The sequence below is a fragment of the Eschscholzia californica genome, unplaced genomic scaffold, assembly GCF_041429995.1.
Source record: "Eschscholzia californica isolate CP2 unplaced genomic scaffold, dmEscCali1.0.p SCAF_5, whole genome shotgun sequence".
In the NCBI taxonomy this organism is placed as follows: Eukaryota; Viridiplantae; Streptophyta; class Magnoliopsida; order Ranunculales; family Papaveraceae; genus Eschscholzia; species Eschscholzia californica.
Window position 1 is genome coordinate 13,487,540 of NW_028238472.1, and position 20,725 is coordinate 13,508,264.

Sequence of the window (20,725 nt, forward strand, 5' to 3'; positions counted from 1 at the left end):
TAAGACATAAGATAAGTTATAAAATATTTATACTACGTGAACTAATATTATACTATTTAAAATAAACAGAACAATATTTAAAATATAACATTATTTTGAAAAGCCTTAAGTTTGACTAAACACTTTGTCAATTTCTCCATCAAGTAATCATGCAAATTGTGCGGAAGATAAATGACCAAATCAACCATCTCTTTTACTTTCTGGGAACCAATCTTTTGGACTTTCACATAACATTCTTAGGTATTAAATGTACTTTGATATTTTTAGATATTTTAAACATCTATGTATATATTGGCACCCGAAGTGTCATTTTCTTAAACAGTGAAAAGTCGACCTCCGACCGCCTAATATCCGATAAATTCGAAAACACTTGGATGGTTTTGGACACTAGGACTTTTAAAACAACCCGCCCGACTAAACTCAAGAGCTCAAATGAACATGGAGAATCAAAGCCCTATTAATCCGACCAGGTGTAGATATAACCCATTATCCGGACCGATTCCCATCCCCCGACTTATGTCGGTAGAGTCAATAAACAGTGATTTTGAAGGAAGATCAAGTGCAACCAATTTCACATGGTGCTTTTGAGAGGGCAGCGGCTTTGGGGCATAAAAAATAATCTCTGGGGAATAAATTCTCTAAGGAATCCATGTTTTTATGTACATTCTCGGGGGAATATTATTTTTTTACCCAAAAATGTACTTGATTAAACATTGCCCCCTAATCTTCATCTTCTTTATCACCATCACCACCACAACTTTCCACTACCACCATTTTGACTACCATTTCCTCATCTTCTCTCTCCTTTCTTCTCATCTTTCACTTACTCTTACCCTCTCTCTCACTATCTCTCTCTCTCACTATCTCTCTTTATTGCTCTCCCTATCTATGTCTTTCGGTTTCTCGTTGTTTCTCTCTCAATCTTTCATTGTTTCTTGATTGATCTCTCATTGTTTTTCTCTATCTCACACACACACAGACATTATTCCGACAAAGGAAGTGTTCCCTTCGCCAGAAACAGACCTCGAAGAGGGTGTTTGGCGAAACCCTTCGAGTATTTCTTTGCCACGAAACATTTTGTGGACACAAAACGTTTTGTGACCCTGACCATTTCGTGGCTGCAAAATGTTTCGTGGCCAGAAACTCTATAATCTCCACAAAGAGATCTATACATACTGCAAGAGAGAGAGGACGAGATAGAGGTTGCGAGAAAGAAAGATAAGGACTGCTAGAAAAAAAATGAAAAAGTAATCTACAAGATATGTCTACAACGAGAGAGATGAGAGTGATCTACAGAGAGAAATCTAGAGTGAGAACGACAAAGAGATGGTGAGAGAGAGTGAAAGAGATGGTGAGAGAGAAAGAGAGAGGACGAGGGAGAGAAGATGAAGATTAGGGGGGCAATGTTTGATCAAGTGAATTTTTCGATTAAAAGAAGAATATGTTTTCTAAATCAATTTTTATTGACCAGTTCTTTATTCCCAGAGAATTTTCTTTATTCCCCAAAGCCGCAACCTTTGAGTGAGAGGAAGCTCTTTGGGTTCTAATGGAACTCTCCTCCACCTTTGAGTGAGAGGAAGCTCTTTGGGTTCTAATGGAACTCTCGTCCATCCCCTGTGACAGACACCAACTCTTTCCTAAAAGTCATACTGATTTTGGTTCATTTAAACCCGACAAAACAAACATGTAATATTTTAAACGAACAATGTGTTCTTAGAGAGGTAAATTCTTACTTCTTAGATGTAAGAACCGATTCAAGTCATACTGATTTTTGGTTCAATTAACACTACAAAACAAACATGTACTTTAAACGAACAATGTGTTCCTTAGAGAGGGGCAAATTCTTATTCCTTTGATGTAAGAACTGATTCACTAAACTATAAATTTCTGTCTCTCTCTAAACATCATTCATTCAAATTATCACAGCTTCTTAGTACCAAGTTTCTAATATAAAATGCGGAGGGTGGAGCCGGATTTTTTGCGTAATAGTAAGTAGATCAGTCGGTAATTACATCCTTCTCATTACTAAATAATATATAAAAGAAAAAGAAAAGTACAACTAAACCTACCAAATCCTGATTACAACAAGAATCAAGTGAATAAAACTAATTAGATAAATTTTTACAAAACTTCTGTAACTGAATAGTTAACAAGCAGGTCACCAAAAGGAGTAAGCTATATCACCGCAACTGTGTTCAACAACATTAATGGAATGATTAAGTGAACCAGGTAAGCGTGTAACGCAACGGAAGCTTCATGTGCAATGCACTTGGTCTGACATGGCTTAGGAAGACCTTCTACACCTGGACTGTGATATAACACCTATCTTTAAGTTTCAGTTGGATCTTTTGGGTAGGTTTGGCACCTAAAAAGGGCAGGTTAAGAAGACCGGTAGACATGTGGAACTAGCAGTGGGTGTGGTAATACCTAAATCAAGGACAATATGGTTGGTATCGGGGGTGTTACATCAGTGAAGTACACTAGAAACAAATAGAAAATATGCCAGAAAGTTGCAGAAAGAGAAACAGAAGGCATACTGATTAAAGTGCAGGTTCAACCGAGCTTGAGTTTACGAAGCTTCTTCGTAAAATTTCGGCTTGGGATGCTTGAAATGCTCTTCAATAACGATCCTTCTATTTGCTACTAAATAAAAAACATATCCATTCTCCTTCTGATCAATCTGAATTGCTATTTGAACTGATCTCTTCAGTTCATAACATACCTTATTCAATTCAGAAGTGGATAGAAGTTCGTGCTGATCAAACGGAAGACGGGCCACAAACAAGGAAATTATTTAATATTGGCATTCTTGATTCGAGTCTGTCCAAAAATTTCTGATTCTTTTTTTGGAGGACCGATCTTCACCTTTTCACTTTCACCTTTCTTCATTTTCTCAATATCTGCTCCGATCTGTGTTCTCTTCAGCATAGCTTGCTCATATTTTTCAAAATCCTTTTTTGGTGTACCTATATTGATTTTCTCACTCTCTGCTTCCTTCTGTGTTTGTTTCAACAAAGTCCGGTCAATTTCACCGGATTCCTTTTCCCTACTACCAATATTTATCTTCTCACTATCTTTTTCCTTTAGTGTTTTCTTCAATAAAACCTGTCCAAAATCTTCGGTTTCTTTTTTTGGAGTACCAACTTTCATCTTCTCACTCTCGGCTTCCTTCTGTGCTTTTCTCTTTTCAAGCTCTATTTGCTTGCAGTTCTCTTCATGAGCCTTCGCGAACATTTTTACAAAGTTGAGAAGAGTAGTTACAACTGCATCAAGAAAATTCCAACCGAAGATGATTAAAGATCTAAAAGGAACGAAATTGCGTAGTAGGTTTAAAAGTTGCTTTATACCTACTATTTTTAGCACTTATAAGTGATGATACTTCCAAAGTGCAATCACTCGTATGCAACCTCGTTTGTTTTTCATCACTCACTAGTAGTTGGGTTAGGGACCCAGACTCGCGTTGGGGGACTTACGCGTGACTCATGCCCGGACCAAGTCAAGTGACTCAGGAGTCACTTGGCTAAGGGATTCTTTCAATTAATTGGACTTACATAAACGTAATACTTCTTGTGAAAAAAGAGCTTCGCTTACTACGACTTTGAAGTTGACCCAGAGGGAAAAGGGGGGAAACAAAGAGGAGAAGAGAAAGGGGATTTATAGTCGATTTCTCACACTAGAGAGGGCCAGCTCAGGCGCGGCCTGGTGGGTCACTTGTCAGCCCGACTACTAGCCATACTCTAGGCATTTGAGGTGAATGATATACCCTTAGTGAGTAAAGAACTAGAGGCAGTGTAGGTACCTTGTTCGAAGGGACAACGTGCAGGATCTTCTCCAAAATAAAGGGCCAATGCATCTGCAGATCTACCCTGTAAAATTTCAGAAAGGGTTCAGGTAACTTATTCCTATATAAAAAACATCTTGATTGACGTTTAAAGCCCACAAAAGAAAGAAAAGACATACCACACCAGAATATAGTGATGCCAAAGACCTCACATCAGCTTCAGCGACGACAAGAAAATCATTCAAAGTCTAGAAAAAGGAACGAACTAGATCTGATTAGAGAGGAAAATGATTACATCGAGATTTGCAAATAGTTGTTATGGTATTGTTAGTTTCACATGACTAAATGAATTCACATTTCAATGTCATCTAATAATCAAAACAATAGTTCTCTTGAAAAATGGAGGATCCCTGAAATTATCAACTCTAGCATCTTAAATATAACAAACGTTAAATTTTAGCTTCAAACTGAATCTCTTGATACATGCAGGTTTTACTTTTATATCTTCCACTACGACCTAAGAAGCTTTTCACTCAAGGGTAAGGCAGTTTCTTCAACGAAAACCCAAAGCTGTTTTATGATATTTCTGTTGGGGTCCCTCCTTATAATTAAAGGACTCCTAGTTGGAATAGGATTTCCCTTATTCCTTGTTTGGGGAAAAAATAGAAACTTCTATTTTTTCAAGCCTAAAAAGGAATTCCTATTTCTATTGGTAAACCTCCTTATTTATTATTATAAATAGGGAATGAAAGGGAAGAGATTATACACAACAACTTCCAGAACAAAGAGAAGCCAGAGAAAGAGAGATTTCTGAAGTGATTCTTTCAAGAGAGATTGAAAGAGCAGAATATTGGTTTGAAGAAAAGAAGATTATTAATCTTGTGAAGCAATTTAGTTTGTGGTTATCTTCTTCAACCTTTAGTAATCTAGGATTTGTTCAAATCCTAAGGAGTAAGAGATTTTATTTCTTTGTTTCTTTGTTCAGTTTATCCACCATAGGTTTGGTGAAGAGTTGTCCAAGAGTGTTTCTACACATCTTGAAGAATTGTGTAACCCATTATTTAATTATAGTGGAAGATTTCTGGACTAGGTCCCGTGGTTTTTTACCTTCTAGTTTGGAGGGGTTTTTTGCCACGTTAAATAATCTTGGTGTCTCTACTTTTACTTTCGCATCGTTTATCTTCATATTCCTGAACAAGTTAATTAGGTTATTTTTCCCAACAAGTGGTACCAGAGCTAAGGTTGGATTTATTGTTCAAAAATATGGAAGTGAATACTAATCGCATGATTAGTTTAGATGGAGAAAACTACTTGATGTGGAAAGCAAAAATGGAAGATTTGTTATACTGCAAAGACCTAGCTGCACCCATTGAAAATCACGGTACAAAACCGATGAAGATAGATGAAGAAGACTGGAAGGTATTAGATCGTAAGGTTGTTGGATTTATTCGACAATGGGTAGAACCCAGTGTTTTTCATCATGTATCGACGGAGACTTCCGCTTATAGTCTATGGAGGAAATTAGAAGAATTGTATGATCAGAAGACAGCTGCCAAAAAGGCTTACTTGTTCAGAAAGCTAGGAAAATTACAATATAAAGAAGGAACCTCAATTGCTCAACACTTGAATGAGATGAAAAGTCTAGTAAACCAGCTTTCTGCAATGAAGTTAGTTTTGGATGATGAGTTGCAGGCCTTACTTCTTCTAAATTCTTTACCAGATAGTTGGGAGACATTGGTGGTGTCTCTTAGCAATTCTGCTCCTGATGGCATAATGCGTATGAATCACGTAACAGGTAGTTTGTTGAATGAAGAAACAAGAAGGAAATCATCGTCAGACGAGTCTCATTCAGAGGCACTTGTTACAGAAAGACGGGGGAGAGGTAAAAGTAGAAAACCTCATAACCGTGATAAGTCAAGGGGGAGATCAAAACCAAAGAAAGAAGTTAGATGTTTTGGTTGTGGAAAAATGGGTCATTACAAGAGTGATTGCAGGAAACCAAAGAAGGAAAATAAAAAGGATGATGAAAAACAAGATAATGTTGCGGCAGTTGCCTCAGGTGATGACATTATCTTACTCTCAGGTTGTGGAGACACTTGCTTAAGTATGACTGAGTCAGAACCAGAAACAACATGGTTGGTTGACTCAGGTGCTTCGTATCATGCTATTCCATGTAAGGATTTCTTTAACTCTTACAGAACTGGTGACCTTGGCAAAGTCAGGATGGGAAACTTAGGTTTCTCAAAAATCGTAGGAATTGGAGAAGTGAAAATCGAGACGAGCACAGGGAGTACATTGATTCTTAAGAAAGTGAGGCATATACCAGATCTTCGATATAACCTAATCTCTACCGGAGTATTAGATGATGAAGGGTACCACAGTCACTTTGGTGATGGAAAGTGGAAGCTCACAAAAGGGTCAATGGTGATAGCAAGAGGGAAGAAGTGTTGTACTTTATACAGAACTCAAGTAAAACTGTGTAAAGGAGAATTGAATGCAGTTGAAAAAGATTCTTCCACTGATCTTTGGCATAGAAGACTCGGGCACATGAGCGAGAAGGGACTTCAAATCCTTGCTAAACGACAAGACTTACCGAACATAAAAGGTATAAATTTAAACACTTGTTCTCATTGTTTAGTAGGAAAGCAACATAGAGTTTCCTTTCAAAGGAATGCATCTGAAAGAAAATCCAGTGTTTTGGAGCTTGTTTATTCTGACGTTTGTGGACCTTTAAAGGTCAAAACACTTGGTGGTGCTTTGTATTTTGTTACTTTTATAGATGATGCTTCCAGGAAAGTTTGGGCATATGCCATAAAGACCAAAGATCAGGTACTTGCAGTTTTCAAGAATTTCCACAACATGGTAGAACGGGAGACAGGAAAATCATTGAAGTGCATTCGCACTGACAATGGAGGAGAATACATCGGGTCGTTTGAAGAGTATTGCAAAACCCATGGTATTCGACATGAACAGACAGTTCCCAAAACTCCACAACAAAATGGTGTAGCAGAACGCATGAACCGCACGATTGTGGAGAGGATCAGATGTATGCTCTCAGAAGCAAAGCTGCCTAAAAGCTTCTGGGGTGAAGCAATGCGTACTGCATGTTATCTGATAAATTTATCACCTTCAGCACCATTAGATGGAGATGTAGCTGAGAGAGTGTGGGCTGGGAAAGAAGTCAGTTATGAACACTTAAGGGTGTTTGGTTGCAGGGCTTTTGTGCATATACCTAAAGATCAAAGAGCAAAGCTTGATGATAAAGCCAAGCAATGCATCTTTTTAGGGTATGCAGATGAGAAGTTCGGATACAGGTTATGGGATCCAGTCGATAAGAAGATTATTAGAAGTAGAGATGTGGTCTTTCTTGAAAATCAAACTATTGAGGACTTTGGGAAAGTTGAGAAGCATGAGAATCATAGTAATGATCTCATTGATCTAGATCCACATATCTCTTCTAAGGTTATGCATGATAATGCAGGTGAAGAACAAAATCATGAAGATGAAGCTCATGAAGATGTTCCTATGGGTGATGATGTTGAGCAGGAAATGGAAGTTCAACATGAACCACCAGTTGAATTGAGAAGATCGACTAGAGAGAAAGTACCATCTACCAAGTATCCTCCACACGAGTATGTGATGGTTACAGATAGTGGAGAACCACAGTGTTATGAAGAAGCCATAGATGATGAACACAAGAAGGAGTGGTTGAAAGCTATGCAAGATGAGATTGAATCATTGCATAAGAACAACACTTTTAAGTTGGTTGAAAAACCTAAGAATAAGAAAATTCTTAAAAATAAGTGGGTTTTCAAAATCAAGACCGAAGAAAGAAATTCACAACCACGGTATAAGGCACGCCTAGTGGTGAAAGGATTTGGGCAGAAGAAGGGTATTGATTTTGATGAGATTTTCTCTCCGGTGGTGAAGATGTCCTCTATACGGTTAGTATTGGGATTGGCTGCAAGTATGAACCTAGAAATTGAACAACTAGATGTCAAGACCGCTTTCCTTCATGGTGACTTGGAGGAAGATGTATATATGGAACAACCAACAGGGTTTGAAGTTAAAGGTAAGGAACACTTGGTTTGTAAGTTAGAGAAGAGTTTATATGGGCTGAAACAAGCACCAAGACAGTGGTACAAAAAGTTTGAATCATTCATGAAGGATCAAGGGTATCACAGGACGGCTTCAGATCATTGTGTTTTCGTTCATAAATTTCTTGATGGAGATTTGATTATACTTCTACTTTATGTTGATGATATGTTGATTGTTGGTCAGGATGCTAATAAAATTAGCAGGTTAAAGAAGGAACTAAACAAGTATTTCGATATGAAAGACTTGGGTCCAGCAAAACAAATTCTTGGCATGCATATCTCTCGTGATAGGAAAGCTGGAAAACTTTGGCTATCACAAGAAAGATACATTGAGAAGGTTCTAGAAAGGTTCAATATGGACAAAACAAAACCAGTGAGTTGTCCATTAGCCAGTCACTTCAAGTTGACTCGTGATCAGTGTCCATCAACCAGAAGTGAGAAAGAAGAAATGGAGAAAATTCCTTATGCTTCAGCTGTAGGAAGCTTGATGTATGCAATGGTGTGTACAAGACCGGACATTGCATTTGCAGTTGGAGTAGTAAGCAGATTTCTTGCTAATCCAGGCAAAGAGCATTGGTCAGCAGTGAAGTGGATTCTGAAGTATCTTAGAGGTACGTCTAAAGCTCGTATATGTTTTGGTAATGATAAGCCAGTATTAGTCGGTTACACAGATGCAGACATGGCAGGAGATGTAGACTCTAAAAGGTCCACATCAGGCTACTTATTTACACTTTCAGGAGGAGCAGTGTCATGGCAATCTAAATTACAAAAGTGTGTAGCTTTATCTACTACAGAGGCAGAATATATTGCCATTACAGAATGTTGCAAGGAGATGTTATGGATGAAGAGACTGTTAGAAGAACTTGGTATGAAACAAGATAATTATGTTATTCATTGCGACAGTCAGAGTGCCATCCACCTCAGTAAGAATTCTAGTTTCCATTCCAAGTCCAAGCATATAAATGTGAGATACCAGTGGATCCAAGATGTTCTTGAAGAAAAGGTGTTGAAGATCGAGAAAATCCATACTGAAGACAATGGTTCAGATATGATGACAAAACCATTACCCAAAGGCAAACATGAGCTATGTAGCAGTGTTGCAGGTTTGGGGATGGTAGGTCCCTCTTCATAAGTCGGGAGGGGGAGTTTGTTGGGGTCCCTCCTTATAATTAAAGGACTCCTAGTTGGAATAGGATTTCCCTTATTCCTTGTTTGGGGAAAAAATAGAAACTTCTATTTTTTCAAGCCTAAAAAGGAATTCCTATTTCTATTGGTAAACCTCCTTATTTATTATTATAAATAGGGAATGAAAGGGAAGAGATTATACACAACAACTTCCAGAACAAAGAGAAGCCAGAGAAAGAGAGATTTCTGAAGTGATTCTTTCAAGAGAGATTGAAAGAGCAGAATATTGGTTTGAAGAAAAGAAGATTATTAATCTTGTGAAGCAATTTAGTTTGTGGTTATCTTCTTCAACCTTTAGTAATCTAGGATTTGTTCAAATCCTAAGGAGTAAGAGATTTTATTTCTTTGTTTCTTTGTTCAGTTTATCCACCATAGGTTTGGTGAAGAGTTGTCCAAGAGTGTTTCTACACATCTTGAAGAATTGTGTAACCCATTATTTAATTATAGTGGAAGATTTCTGGACTAGGTCCCGTGGTTTTTTACCTTCTAGTTTGGAGGGGTTTTTTGCCACGTTAAATAATCTTGGTGTCTCTACTTTTACTTTCGCATCGTTTATCTTCATATTCCTGAACAAGTTAATTAGGTTATTTTTCCCAACAATTTCAACATGACCTAGGAAAATTTCGAACTTGGGACAAACAGTTCTTGGAAGAAAAGCTAACGCCAATTAGCCCTATGTAGTAAATTATAGCTACAACTTAACCAGCAAGCTCAGCTTATAAAAAGGCAATCGACCGATGATAAACGTAAGAAATCTAGAAAAGAAATCTAATTGTCATATAAAGTACCTTGCAAAATGTTTTGGACACAGGGCCGTCGTTTTCAGAGGCAGTCAGTTCCTGCTCAACCTTTTCTAATCCTCTGCTAATGGCTTGCATCTCCTCTGCCAAGTATTTTAATTGTATCTGCATGAAGAACAATTGGAGTTCACAGTTTCAGGAACCTTCTCTAACCTATTATTAACTGCCAAAACTTATATAGCACAAATACCTTTGATGCAGCCTCCAAGCTCACAAGATCTTTTTGAAAATCTAGAAGTTCTGGTAGTTTATCAGCAAGCACCTACATTCACGAAAATTGAGAAAACGAACTCTTTGCCTTCTAGAACCATACAATAAAAAAATTGGTTAACTGTTCCCGAGAATCTTCTTCTAAGTGAAATATTTCACGTAGACCTCACTTCTTTTTTCCTAGTTACCCATCAAACAAGCGCCAGTTGTTACTTGTGAGTTGTGTCCTAGAAAATGATAGAGATTGAAAGAACATAACCGTGACGTTCGGATTAAGTTCCACCCTTCCACGGTATTTCTGTACAACTCGTTGTGTAGTATTCTTCACATAGAGAAAAGGATACGCGACAGTTATGAATTTCTGCTGAATATGTCTGTAGTGTACATAGCTTTAAGTTGCAAAATCAGATTGAAATATGCTTTTGTGTAAATGGATAAGCATGTCCACGGTGCAAAACAATTGGCCCTCATATTGCACAATACAGGAGAAAGCACAAGGTAAAGTAAATGCCAAGAAAGTTAAAAAGGAAATAATACCTTGCAAAGATAATGCATGAGAGTCATCTTGTTGTTCCTAGCACGCGTATCTGTTAACTTAAGGAGGCTATCCAGTCTGAATCCGATTGCGGAACCTATAGTTATGAGAATATCAAATAGTAGACATGGCCAAACTCAACAACAAAGAAACTTACATTAACAAAAACAGATGTTGTGATATCACTCAGTGCATGACACAAAAGCATGTTCTTTTGACGAACACTTGACACAACTTCACAAAACAAATCATCTACGTACATAATATAAGCTGGGTGCTCACTATCAAACATTAAAAATGTTTATATTCATTTCTTGTCAATGATAGACAGATATGCTTGCACCAATAAACAGCAAAAGCAAATAGCTAAAATTTCCTGTTAAGAGCATACTTGATACAAGTTTATGATTCTAGTTTTCAGTAGCCTCCTTACTTGAACCACAATAAATAGCAGATATTGAAAATCACGCACGATTCACAAAAGATTAGTTTTCATCATAATATGTGTGTAATTATCTGAAAACGTCTTATTACTTGCTACCGTATATTAACACTAGATATTATTTTTATTCCATGTATTTTTACAATATTACTTAATAGCATATATCTAAATCTCTTGTGCTTTGTAATCAAACAAAACAAACACATTTGATGCATACAACCGCAATAATATGCCACAGTCACCAGACAAAAACCAACTCACCCCTTGCTGTTCCCTGGTTCAATGCATTTCCAAGAGAAAGAATTGTCTGCATGATTCTCTTCAACTTGGCTGAGTTCCTAATCTGATATACACATAGTCAAATGTGTAAAAAATATTCGTATTCGTAAACGAAACAAGCACATGAGTCATTATAAGCAAGCACAGAACATGGAAATGTGATGTAGCCTAGGGTTTTGTGTGTGAGGTGTCTTACTTTATCTTGTTTGTACTCATGTGGTATTTAAAGTGATTTAGAGATTGTTTAGTGAACTTCGAATATGGGGGTTGTCCACATTATTTACCAAGGACTGCACAAAATAAATTGAGCACCAAATAAGAAACTTCTAGAAACCTGGGCAGCATGTTTTCGCTTCTAAATATACTACCTCATGCTCCAAAAATGGGCTGACTACAATGAAGAGTGATGTGATCCTTTGAAGAGAACCCTTAGCCCATGTTTGGGGCGCGGGAATACGTGGGAATGGAATGTGATTCCTTGGAATCACAATCCTACTATTTGGCTTGCGAGAATGCAGGGGGAATCCTATTCCCAGAGGAATAGGATTGCTCCTAAATGGGGTAATAGCAAACTCATGGAGGGGGGTCGGTTTGTGATTTCCATTCCCGGGAATGATTTATTCTAATATTTATGGAAAAAATTGTCCTTAAGAAAATATTAGAATGACTTGTATTAAAATCGTCCTTCACATAATATCACACTAAAAGAATTAAAAACTTAGGATTTTAGCCACCACCATAGCAACTCTCTCTCGTTCGACCGTAACTGTCTCTCCCTCTCTCTAGTTTTTATCCTTCTCTATTGTTCTTTTTTCATTCCAATCGATTTCATAACATTTAAAACGAAAAAAAATTAGCCGAGACCTTTGTTTGTTTTAAATAAATTTTTAAATACTACTTAAATTGGTGTATCACATTACTATTTCATATTTACAAATTTGAATAGATAAGACTGATTAAAAGTATATAACAAAGTTGATGTTTTATTTATATAATCTAAGTAAAAAGATATAACAGGACTTTTACAAAAATTTACGTTCTTATTTCTATACGAACCAAACACCAAGTTAGGAATCGAATTCCTATTCCTTGTCAAACCAAACATTAAATTGAAATATTTTGATTCCCAGGAATCGCGTTAGGGGAATGCGAATCACATCCCATTCCCGCGCGCCAAACATGACCTTAGGGTTCAGGCTGCTGTCTTCTCCTCCCTTTCTTTGCTATGTTCTTTTATTCCTTTTCTTTCTCTTTTAGACCCTCCATCTCCTTTTAATTAGTCTTTCTTCTTCTTCTTCTTCTCATTATCCTTGGATTAGGATAATCTCTTACCTATTTGCTCATGTTTGGTTCTCCCACGATCATTAGTCATTTCTCTTCAAATAAGTAGTTTACCTTTTGTCTCTTGGTAGCCTTCTTTGCTATTTTCCCACCCCCTCTATTTTTCTTGCTTTCTTTGAACCCTCTATATCTATCCGTTCCTAGATTCTCTTCTTTAGGGTGATAGTACTTGTTTGTTGGAAGTAACTAATGTGTAGTGGATCATCAAGTTTTGATTTTAAGGTGTTCCTTGGCCAAGTTTATTAATATTCAATTCTATGAGTTTCTGAATTTTGTCTATCTACTTCGGGTTATTCACACACACATCTGCCTAGGTATTTTGTTTCCTAAATTGGCTCCCAATCTTTTCTCTTGCCTCAAAATGGCAGGAGTTATTTCCATCTTAATGGTAACCAATTTGCATACACATGATATTTAACTACAAACAAATTAGTTTGGATTATTCGTGACTTTCACGTTCAAAAACAACATTTACAAAGAACCTGATTTTAGTCCATGGCACAGTTCACAAACGAAAAGTAGAAGTCTCAAAAAATGATTAGACCACAGTAGAAGAAATTTCTTGCATTTAACGCTTTCGGAATGTAAAAGAAGCAAAAGATATACACTTGCCTCTTCGGAAGCAGAATTTACAACATTCAGGTTCTTTCTGAGGTCAGAAACCTGAAGAAGCCATAAATGATTTGACAATAAGAGAATAGTCAGAATAGAGACAGAAAAGGATGATTAGAATACTATCCCCTAACCTGGGAACCGAGCTGTATCTTAAATGAAAAAACTCTGAGCTTAGATTCCACTCGAGGTACTTTCATCAACTCTAAGAAAAACTGTTGCAGGTTAGACAAGGACGAACATCCGAATTAGTAAAGCTATCTCAAAGAAAACGTAATAATGGGGATCTCAGTTCGCAAGCCAGGATGCCTTGATAAAATCATGGGTTGAGTAGAAATTCCACTAACCTGCTCACATTTTCCTAAGTTTTCCTTGTCTCCGTTGTATCCCTAAAACATGAAGTGCAACTGTAAGATGAAGGGAACATGATACTGAACTTCATATATGCAGTAGGTTTTCATCCCAAATAGCAAATCAAATAAAATAACTGGAAACACAAATGAGGCTCTCATAGAATCATGATTTTGTAGAAATATTACATATAAATAATAATGTGAGAACATATACAATTACCTTTAGTAGATCCATTTCTTCTTTAGTTGGGCAAAACTTGATAAGATTATCAACCTGATCAACATCTAATGCAGAATCATCCAAGGCAAGCAAGAAACCCTGACAATGGTCCATCATAGAACAAGAATGAGAGGAGAAATAAATCATTCCTTATCACAATATCGCAAAATATAATGAAGTAACCTAGGAAATCTGCAAGAATACAGCATAAATGCACTGAAAACGGGTGTTAGGATAATGAGTTTCTTTGAAAAACATCAACTGTAAAAACTATTTATTAGGACATTTTATACGCCTCTAGTAAGTGTTAAAGGCGCCTCCTTCCCTCACAAATCCCCCTCAAATTTGCCTTGAGGGAGACACCTTTTAACACTTAGAGCATCATGAACTTCCCCTATTTATTTTCCCGTTTGAGTCGTCATTAGAAAAGCATAAAATTTCTTATTTGGTGGTAAAAGGAGAATCCACCTGCAATATCAGAAGAGCATCATGAACTTACCATCAAATCAGGCAATGGAATCTTAACCTTTGTAAGCATTATTTCACAATTATAAGCCCGTCTTAGATCAACCTGCAAGATAGATACATTAATAGAAATGGGTTCAAGTTCAAATATCGAGTCTCGACAATTTTTTCTATTATTAAAACATGATAGGAATGTCCAAAAACACAATTAGTCATTGAAAAAGACATAATGTAACGAGAGAGGCCCCCTAAGCCCCCATAAATGCCTTATCCAAAGTGTGAGTGTTTATTCAAGAAAAAGGACGAGAACTAACATTTCACTTTTCTAATCTTCAAGTTTTAGGCACATAGGCAGATTCTTATGAGAAGGGCACTTAGTCCCAAGTCGCTTAAGAAGCCCTTCCACACCTAGGTTACAACATAACACCTTGTCATACAAATTGAGCGCCTAGATTGAATAGGTGAGAAGCCTGGGGTGGTCTAGGGCTGGCCCGTGCCAATGAAAACCTTGTACCATGTCGTACTCCGCTAATGGGCCTGGATGGTGCCTAATGAAGGACAACATGGTGTTCAGACAGGTGTTACATCCTATGTTGTCAAAAGCGCGCCTTGGCGACGCTTAGTCGACCAAGGCGCAAGGTTGAAAGAAGTCTCGCCTCGCCTGAGAAAAATGGAGGCGAGAAGAGGCGACAAGAGCTAGGTTTTTTTGTTTTAGGGTTTGGAATGAGGAAGATGAAGTTCTGGTTGAAGAAAGAGGAGAGAAAGAGAAAAGAAGGGGTTTTAGGGTTTCTTTTCAATCCAAGGGCCACGATTAGATAAAAATCTAATGGTCAAAGTTTACTTTGGTCCAGATTTGGTCAAAGTAACCAAAAAATTAAAAAACCCTTGACCAAATCTGAACCATTTATATGATCTAATCCAAGGGCCAACACTTGATGAACCCTTTTAGGGTTTTATATATCTTTCATCCTCTTCAGCAACAAGTTTGATATCTGTTTTCCTTCGTCTTCTTCCTCATCTTCTCTTCTTCATCTTCTTCCACACTCGTGTTCTTCACCATTTTCAGCATCTTGAAGCGCTCGCCAAAGCGCGCTATGGCGAGCAAGGCGCAGGCGACACCTTCGTCGCCTCGCCTCGCCTCTCGCCTAATACAACATAGGTTACATCAAATGGTATCAGAATCTACGAAGGCTCTCTCCTAGGTGTTGGTGGATGATGAGAAACGGAAGTTTCATGTGTAACTTAAGAACTTCCAGACCTTCGTATACATAACACCTTGTTACAAATCTGCTAGGCCTTTTCGGTGGGTTTGGCGTCTAGGTTGCCTAGGTGGGAAGCCTGGGATGATCTAGGGCCGACACATGCCAAGCAAAACCTTGTAACATGTGGACCTAGGCTAGTGGGCTTGGGTGGTGCCTAAATGGAGGACGGCATGGCTGGTATTGAGATAGGTGGCCAACAAAAACTTCGATGTTTTGGCATTCAATAATTCTATGCATAACACATATGAAATAGATACCTCACCATATATTTCTATATATGTGAGTGCCCCCACCTCAGCCCTCCTTCATCGGCACCACCCTCTTTAATTTAAGACTCATTTGCCTGGTGGCCTGACCCGTGTTTGCCCATGACAACCTCGTCTCGAACCGGAAATTACTAGTTTCATCAGCATACACCTAGTTTTTGTTTCCACAGTAAATTTGACTACAAAATTCAGGGTCTAAAATACCAGAATGTTTCAGTCTCGTGTTCCTGGTGAAACAAACGAGACAGTCATGCATCAGGATTCAGGACTGTTCAAGTATGATTTTAGTTCTTCATGTCTCAGTTTTCTTAACCGCTGCATTCAGTGCAAATAAGGTTCTCAAACCTTTATTATCTACTAATGACAGTTTGGAACAAAAGTTCCATTCAAGTTGGTGAGATAAATCATATTTCATATATAAAAACCCTAAGTAACTGGGGTGGATGGAAGTAACATTATGATGCATAACTTGAAAGGAAAACTTAAATTACCAGTTGGACTTTATCTGGTTTCAAACCAACCGATACACGCCTATTTGATTTAGCACTTGAATTTCCGCGATCAGAATTTGGACCTGCTGCTGAGAAAAGACTCTCAAGTTCTGACATGTCAAACTCCGGACCCCTAACATACATGAACAAAACAGACACGAATTTCAGAAACTGTACGAATGACCATTTAAAAAATTATCTGATAAATAAACCATTGTTCACAAAATTAAAGAAATCTCAAAGAAGGACAACAAAATAAAGGATGAGAATATGGTACTTGGAAGCTTCATCAGTTTTTTGAGCTTCAGCCCACAAGCTTCCCTGCATTGCTCTTGTTAACTTTAACCAGTGCAATGGTTTGAGGGAAGTCTTTTTGGGTTGAGCAGACTGCTGATTTCTTGGACTAGTAGTATGTAATCCATGTCCCTTTGAGTTAAATGGAGCACTAAGAGGAGGTGCAGGGGTTGGAGGTCTAACAGAATTACTTGGTCCAATACTGCCTGCGGATAGAGACACTGGAGATGAACCACCAGCTTTTGAAAGCCCTTTGGCAAAAGGGGCTGGGGGGGGAGGTGCAGGAGGAAGTGGAGAAATGTGAGATGCTGGACCACTAGAACTTTTTGACACAGTACGGAGTAGAGGTGGTGGTGGTGGTGGTGGTGGAGTTGAAGCTGCAATACTAGAACTTGGGGAAGACCCAATCCTTAATGGGGGAGGTGGAGGAGGAGGAGCGCCAGTTGAAACATTGAACCTTTTTGTAGGCTGAGGAGGTGGAGGTGGGGGTGCACCAAATGGTTTCAACTGATCTGTAGCAAGTTTCGAATCAGTAGAGTGATGAGGTTGTTGTGGTGGTGGTGGTGGTGGTGGTGGTGGAGTGGGAGGAGGCGTATTCACAGAAGTTATTGGTGTAGAAGCTACCAACCGTCGCGGCGGTGGTGGTGGTGGTTCAGGTCCTGGTAGTGGTGCGACTGAAACAATCTTCTCGCCTTTAGATTTAGAAAGTGGAACAGAAAGTGAAGGAGGAGAAAAGGAAGGAGCAGCAGTTGCATGATCATGCAAGAGAGCAGTGATGCCGAGAGCTGAGGGTGCACTGTGATATCTCGACAGAGTCATAGGTGAACTTTGAGGAGATTTACTCTCCGAAACCGGAGAGGAAAGAGGTATTCGTTGAGAAATGATCTTAGATTGAGGGGTTAATTGAAGCCCAATCTGTAACTCTTCCGGTTGGACCATCTTTTTTGTCACAAGTGATTCTGAAGATGGTTTTATGGACTGTTTTTCCACAGGCGAAATTGGGGAATTCTTGATGAGATTTTCTAATGCCGGCTTCAATTTCTCTTTAACTTTGTCGGGACTCAAGCCACCAGAATCCAACTTTTCTTGGATACTGTTTGATGCTTTTATTTTCTGAAGGACATTTAGAGCAATATCTCCTTTTGGATCTAGCCAATCAACACTATTAAATATTTCATTGACCATAGAAAATGCTTCCATTGGCAGGCCATCCTTCTCTTCATAGACAGGCGACTCCACCATAATATGAGAATCAACAGAATCCATCTCAGAGAGTAAAACCTACACCCACACAGAAAACAGATTCTTTTCTCACTAATGATTAAAAGTTAAAGGTTCGAGGAGAGGGCAGTCGATGAGAGGTGTGAAAGAGGTACATACTTCTGCCCTAAAATCCTTAGGAAATCGATCTTTTGTGTTCCATAAGATATCGATTTGATCGCGGTTAAGCATCAAAATATTTGATCTAATGAAGGCCGTGTTAAACATGACCCTGAACATCATCTCTTCACGTTCTAAATCTTCATCCAAGCTAACGCATTCCAGCACAACATCACCTTGAATGTGACAATTGATGTCAATTTTAACTAGCTCACAATCTGCCTGAAACAAAAAACTTCAAGGCTCATAATAAAATAACTAAATGATCCAGATAAACATTTTAGCATTTCCTGTCCTCTATCATACAAGTGAGCTTTCAATGTCAGGAATGATCCTGCTGTAAATAAATGAACTGGTAACAGATTATAGAGAGAATGATCTACGAAAAAGTTAACTTGGTTTTGCTTCGACCATAGAGATCTTCTAGTCCACCGGAATTGGAAGACAACAAACATCGAAAGAAAAACGCAACATCATTAATAATAAAAGAGTTTGTCGCTCACCTGCTTGTAAAGACGAACTATCTTGCTGGTTTTTGGTGTCGAGAATAGAACTTTTGGAGTCCTATCCGCGGCAAGGAAGGGATCTTGTCCATATATCCTAAATATGGGCCGGCAACCTCCTTCCCCATTAAAGTCGGGAAGAATTCTGAGAATGACACAGTCTAATGTAAGCGCCCTGTCTAAAGGTGGCCATTCGAAAGCCACATTTCTCCTCGAGACATAATGCAGATACCTCACCTGCGAAGGCAAGGGATCTAATGGTGATAATAACTGCATAAGCTCATGAGGGGCTTGCTTGTATATCATATCCAAGGTTCTCTGTTCCCCTGTATACTGCTTTCTATAAACCAAGAGGGCAGCAAGCATGAAAGCCAAGACAGGCCACCCACCTCGTTCACAATGCATCAACAAAACATTATGATGCCCTAGTGATAGCCAGCTTTCACTTGATCTCATAAAATGATGAATCACCTCCATTGTCAGTACTGGGCAACCTTCATAGTGCCGAGGATAGTCCATAACGGTCATATCATACTCAGACAAAAAGCTTGCTATCTGACTTTGCCTCTCTCCTTCTCGAAAATTAAAAACCATGAAAGAAGCTTCAGGGAGGTGTTCTCGGAGTTTCTCTACAATGCTTCCCATATAGACTTTATAGTTGTCTTCTTCCAAGACATCCGTGGAAAAGCAACAATCGAACACTATATGAAGTAATTAAGTCATCAATCAAATAGATGCTTTTATATGAAATCCAAACAATAGGATATGCTATTCCCTAAATTTTGACGCATACCTAAATTCAATTTCCTCCAGATAACACACATACATTGTTCAATGAAAATAATAAGCAGAAATTTCTTCATGATATAATGATAACCAGAATTCATTAAGTAAATTAGCCATTGTTTACATCAGAATCTAAGAAGGATCACACATTATCAATGAATTTAGGCAAATTAACCTAAGAACCAAATCAAATTCATGTAAACATTGAATTAAGCTAAAAAAAATTGATTCGACCAAATAAAATCAAGGAACACGTACCATAAACTCTTTCAGAGATCTCAAGAAGACCATCCGGTGGTTTCCTGTAGAAAAACTTCCTAAACAACGCCATATTCAAGATCTAAACGATTTAACAACCACAAACCCTAGAATAGAAACACATTTAGGTCAAAATCAAATTGTAAGTTAAGTAAAAGATAGAACTTCCTCTATAAAATAGGAGATAAAATTCGAAAAATCATCATCATCATCAGGATAATCATGATTTTGAGCAGAGAGTGTAGATTCAGGAACCAGAAGTATAAATTTCGCGACAACTTTAAGGAATCGTTTATATTTCCATTTCTAATTCTCTCTTCTCCTTTACACTTCTTCTTATCTCTCTTTCTCTCTCACTAGTTCTGAAGAGTTCGCTTTTAATGGAAGTTTTGAATTCTTTAGGTTTTTCAGGTGGTTAAGAGAGACGGTTTGTTAAGATCGTCACTTTCTCTCTCTAAAAAGATACCATTTTTTTCCCTTCGTTTGTTTTCTGCGTTTATCTTTCTCTCTCTCTACTTCGTGTTTATTTTTTTTGTTGCAAATCTCTCTCTACTTTGTTAGGTTTGTTATTTGAATGATGATGTTTGAACCAAATATTCGTCAGATGGTCAAGTATTTACATAGCTTTGGGCACGTGTGTTTCAGGTGACACCCGACAAAATATTATAATAAAATGAATTAGCCAATTTTCTCTTTTTTGGATAAGATTGATTTTTTTTCTTTTACTTGTTTGATATCATTGAAGTAATTCTATAGAATCGTATTATTTATTCCGTGGAATTACGAACCCGATATTTGGTTGCAACTAATTTATGCGAATATAATATTAACAGAAAAGAATTTTCATTTATTTTTTATGTACTCTATATCGTCGAAGTATATTTTCATCTTTAAGTTGTCCAAATTACATTTTTATTCTTAAAAAAAATCAAAATTTTATCACTATGATATAAAATTATTTAACCTTGTGTCACTTTGCTAACGTGAGAGTAAGAATGTCAAGCTGTTAATAAAACAAGATAAAAATGTAAATTTGATAACGTATGGATAAAAAAAATTTACTTATATAAACATGTAAACTTGTTATTTTAATATAAAAGTGCAAACATACCATTTTTACAAACTGAAGGTAAGAATATCATTCAAACTATGTAAGGGTAAAAAT

At 37.7% G+C, this 20,725-nt stretch overlaps 1 protein-coding gene across 2 annotated transcripts; it reads right to left on the reverse strand.

Annotated features, from left to right (window-relative positions):
• Positions 1–1,826: 1,826 nt before the first annotated feature.
• Positions 1,827–20,198, reverse strand: LOC147537231 (formin-like protein 18). 2 transcript variants are annotated; one of them, XM_086643983.1, is made up of 18 exons: positions 20,114–20,198; positions 19,561–20,072; positions 18,517–19,217; positions 18,014–18,235; positions 16,617–17,914; positions 16,340–16,472; positions 14,355–14,426; positions 13,856–13,954; positions 13,630–13,671; positions 13,417–13,497; positions 13,283–13,333; positions 11,312–11,393; positions 10,611–10,705; positions 10,054–10,125; positions 9,852–9,968; positions 3,961–4,029; positions 3,800–3,866; positions 1,827–3,263 (listed from the first exon to the last, which is right to left on the reverse strand). In XM_086643983.1, the coding sequence occupies exons 2-18, from the start codon at positions 19,631–19,633 to the stop codon at positions 2,791–2,793; spliced, it is 3,747 nt and encodes a 1,248-aa protein (XP_086500109.1). In that variant the 5' UTR covers positions 19,634–20,072; positions 20,114–20,198; the 3' UTR covers positions 1,827–2,790. The 2 variants fall into 2 exon arrangements, with proteins under 2 accessions (XP_086500109.1, XP_086500110.1); XM_086643984.1 differs by lacking the exon at positions 20,114–20,198 and having other exon boundaries at positions 19,561–20,106.
• Positions 20,199–20,725: the final 527 nt, after the last annotated feature.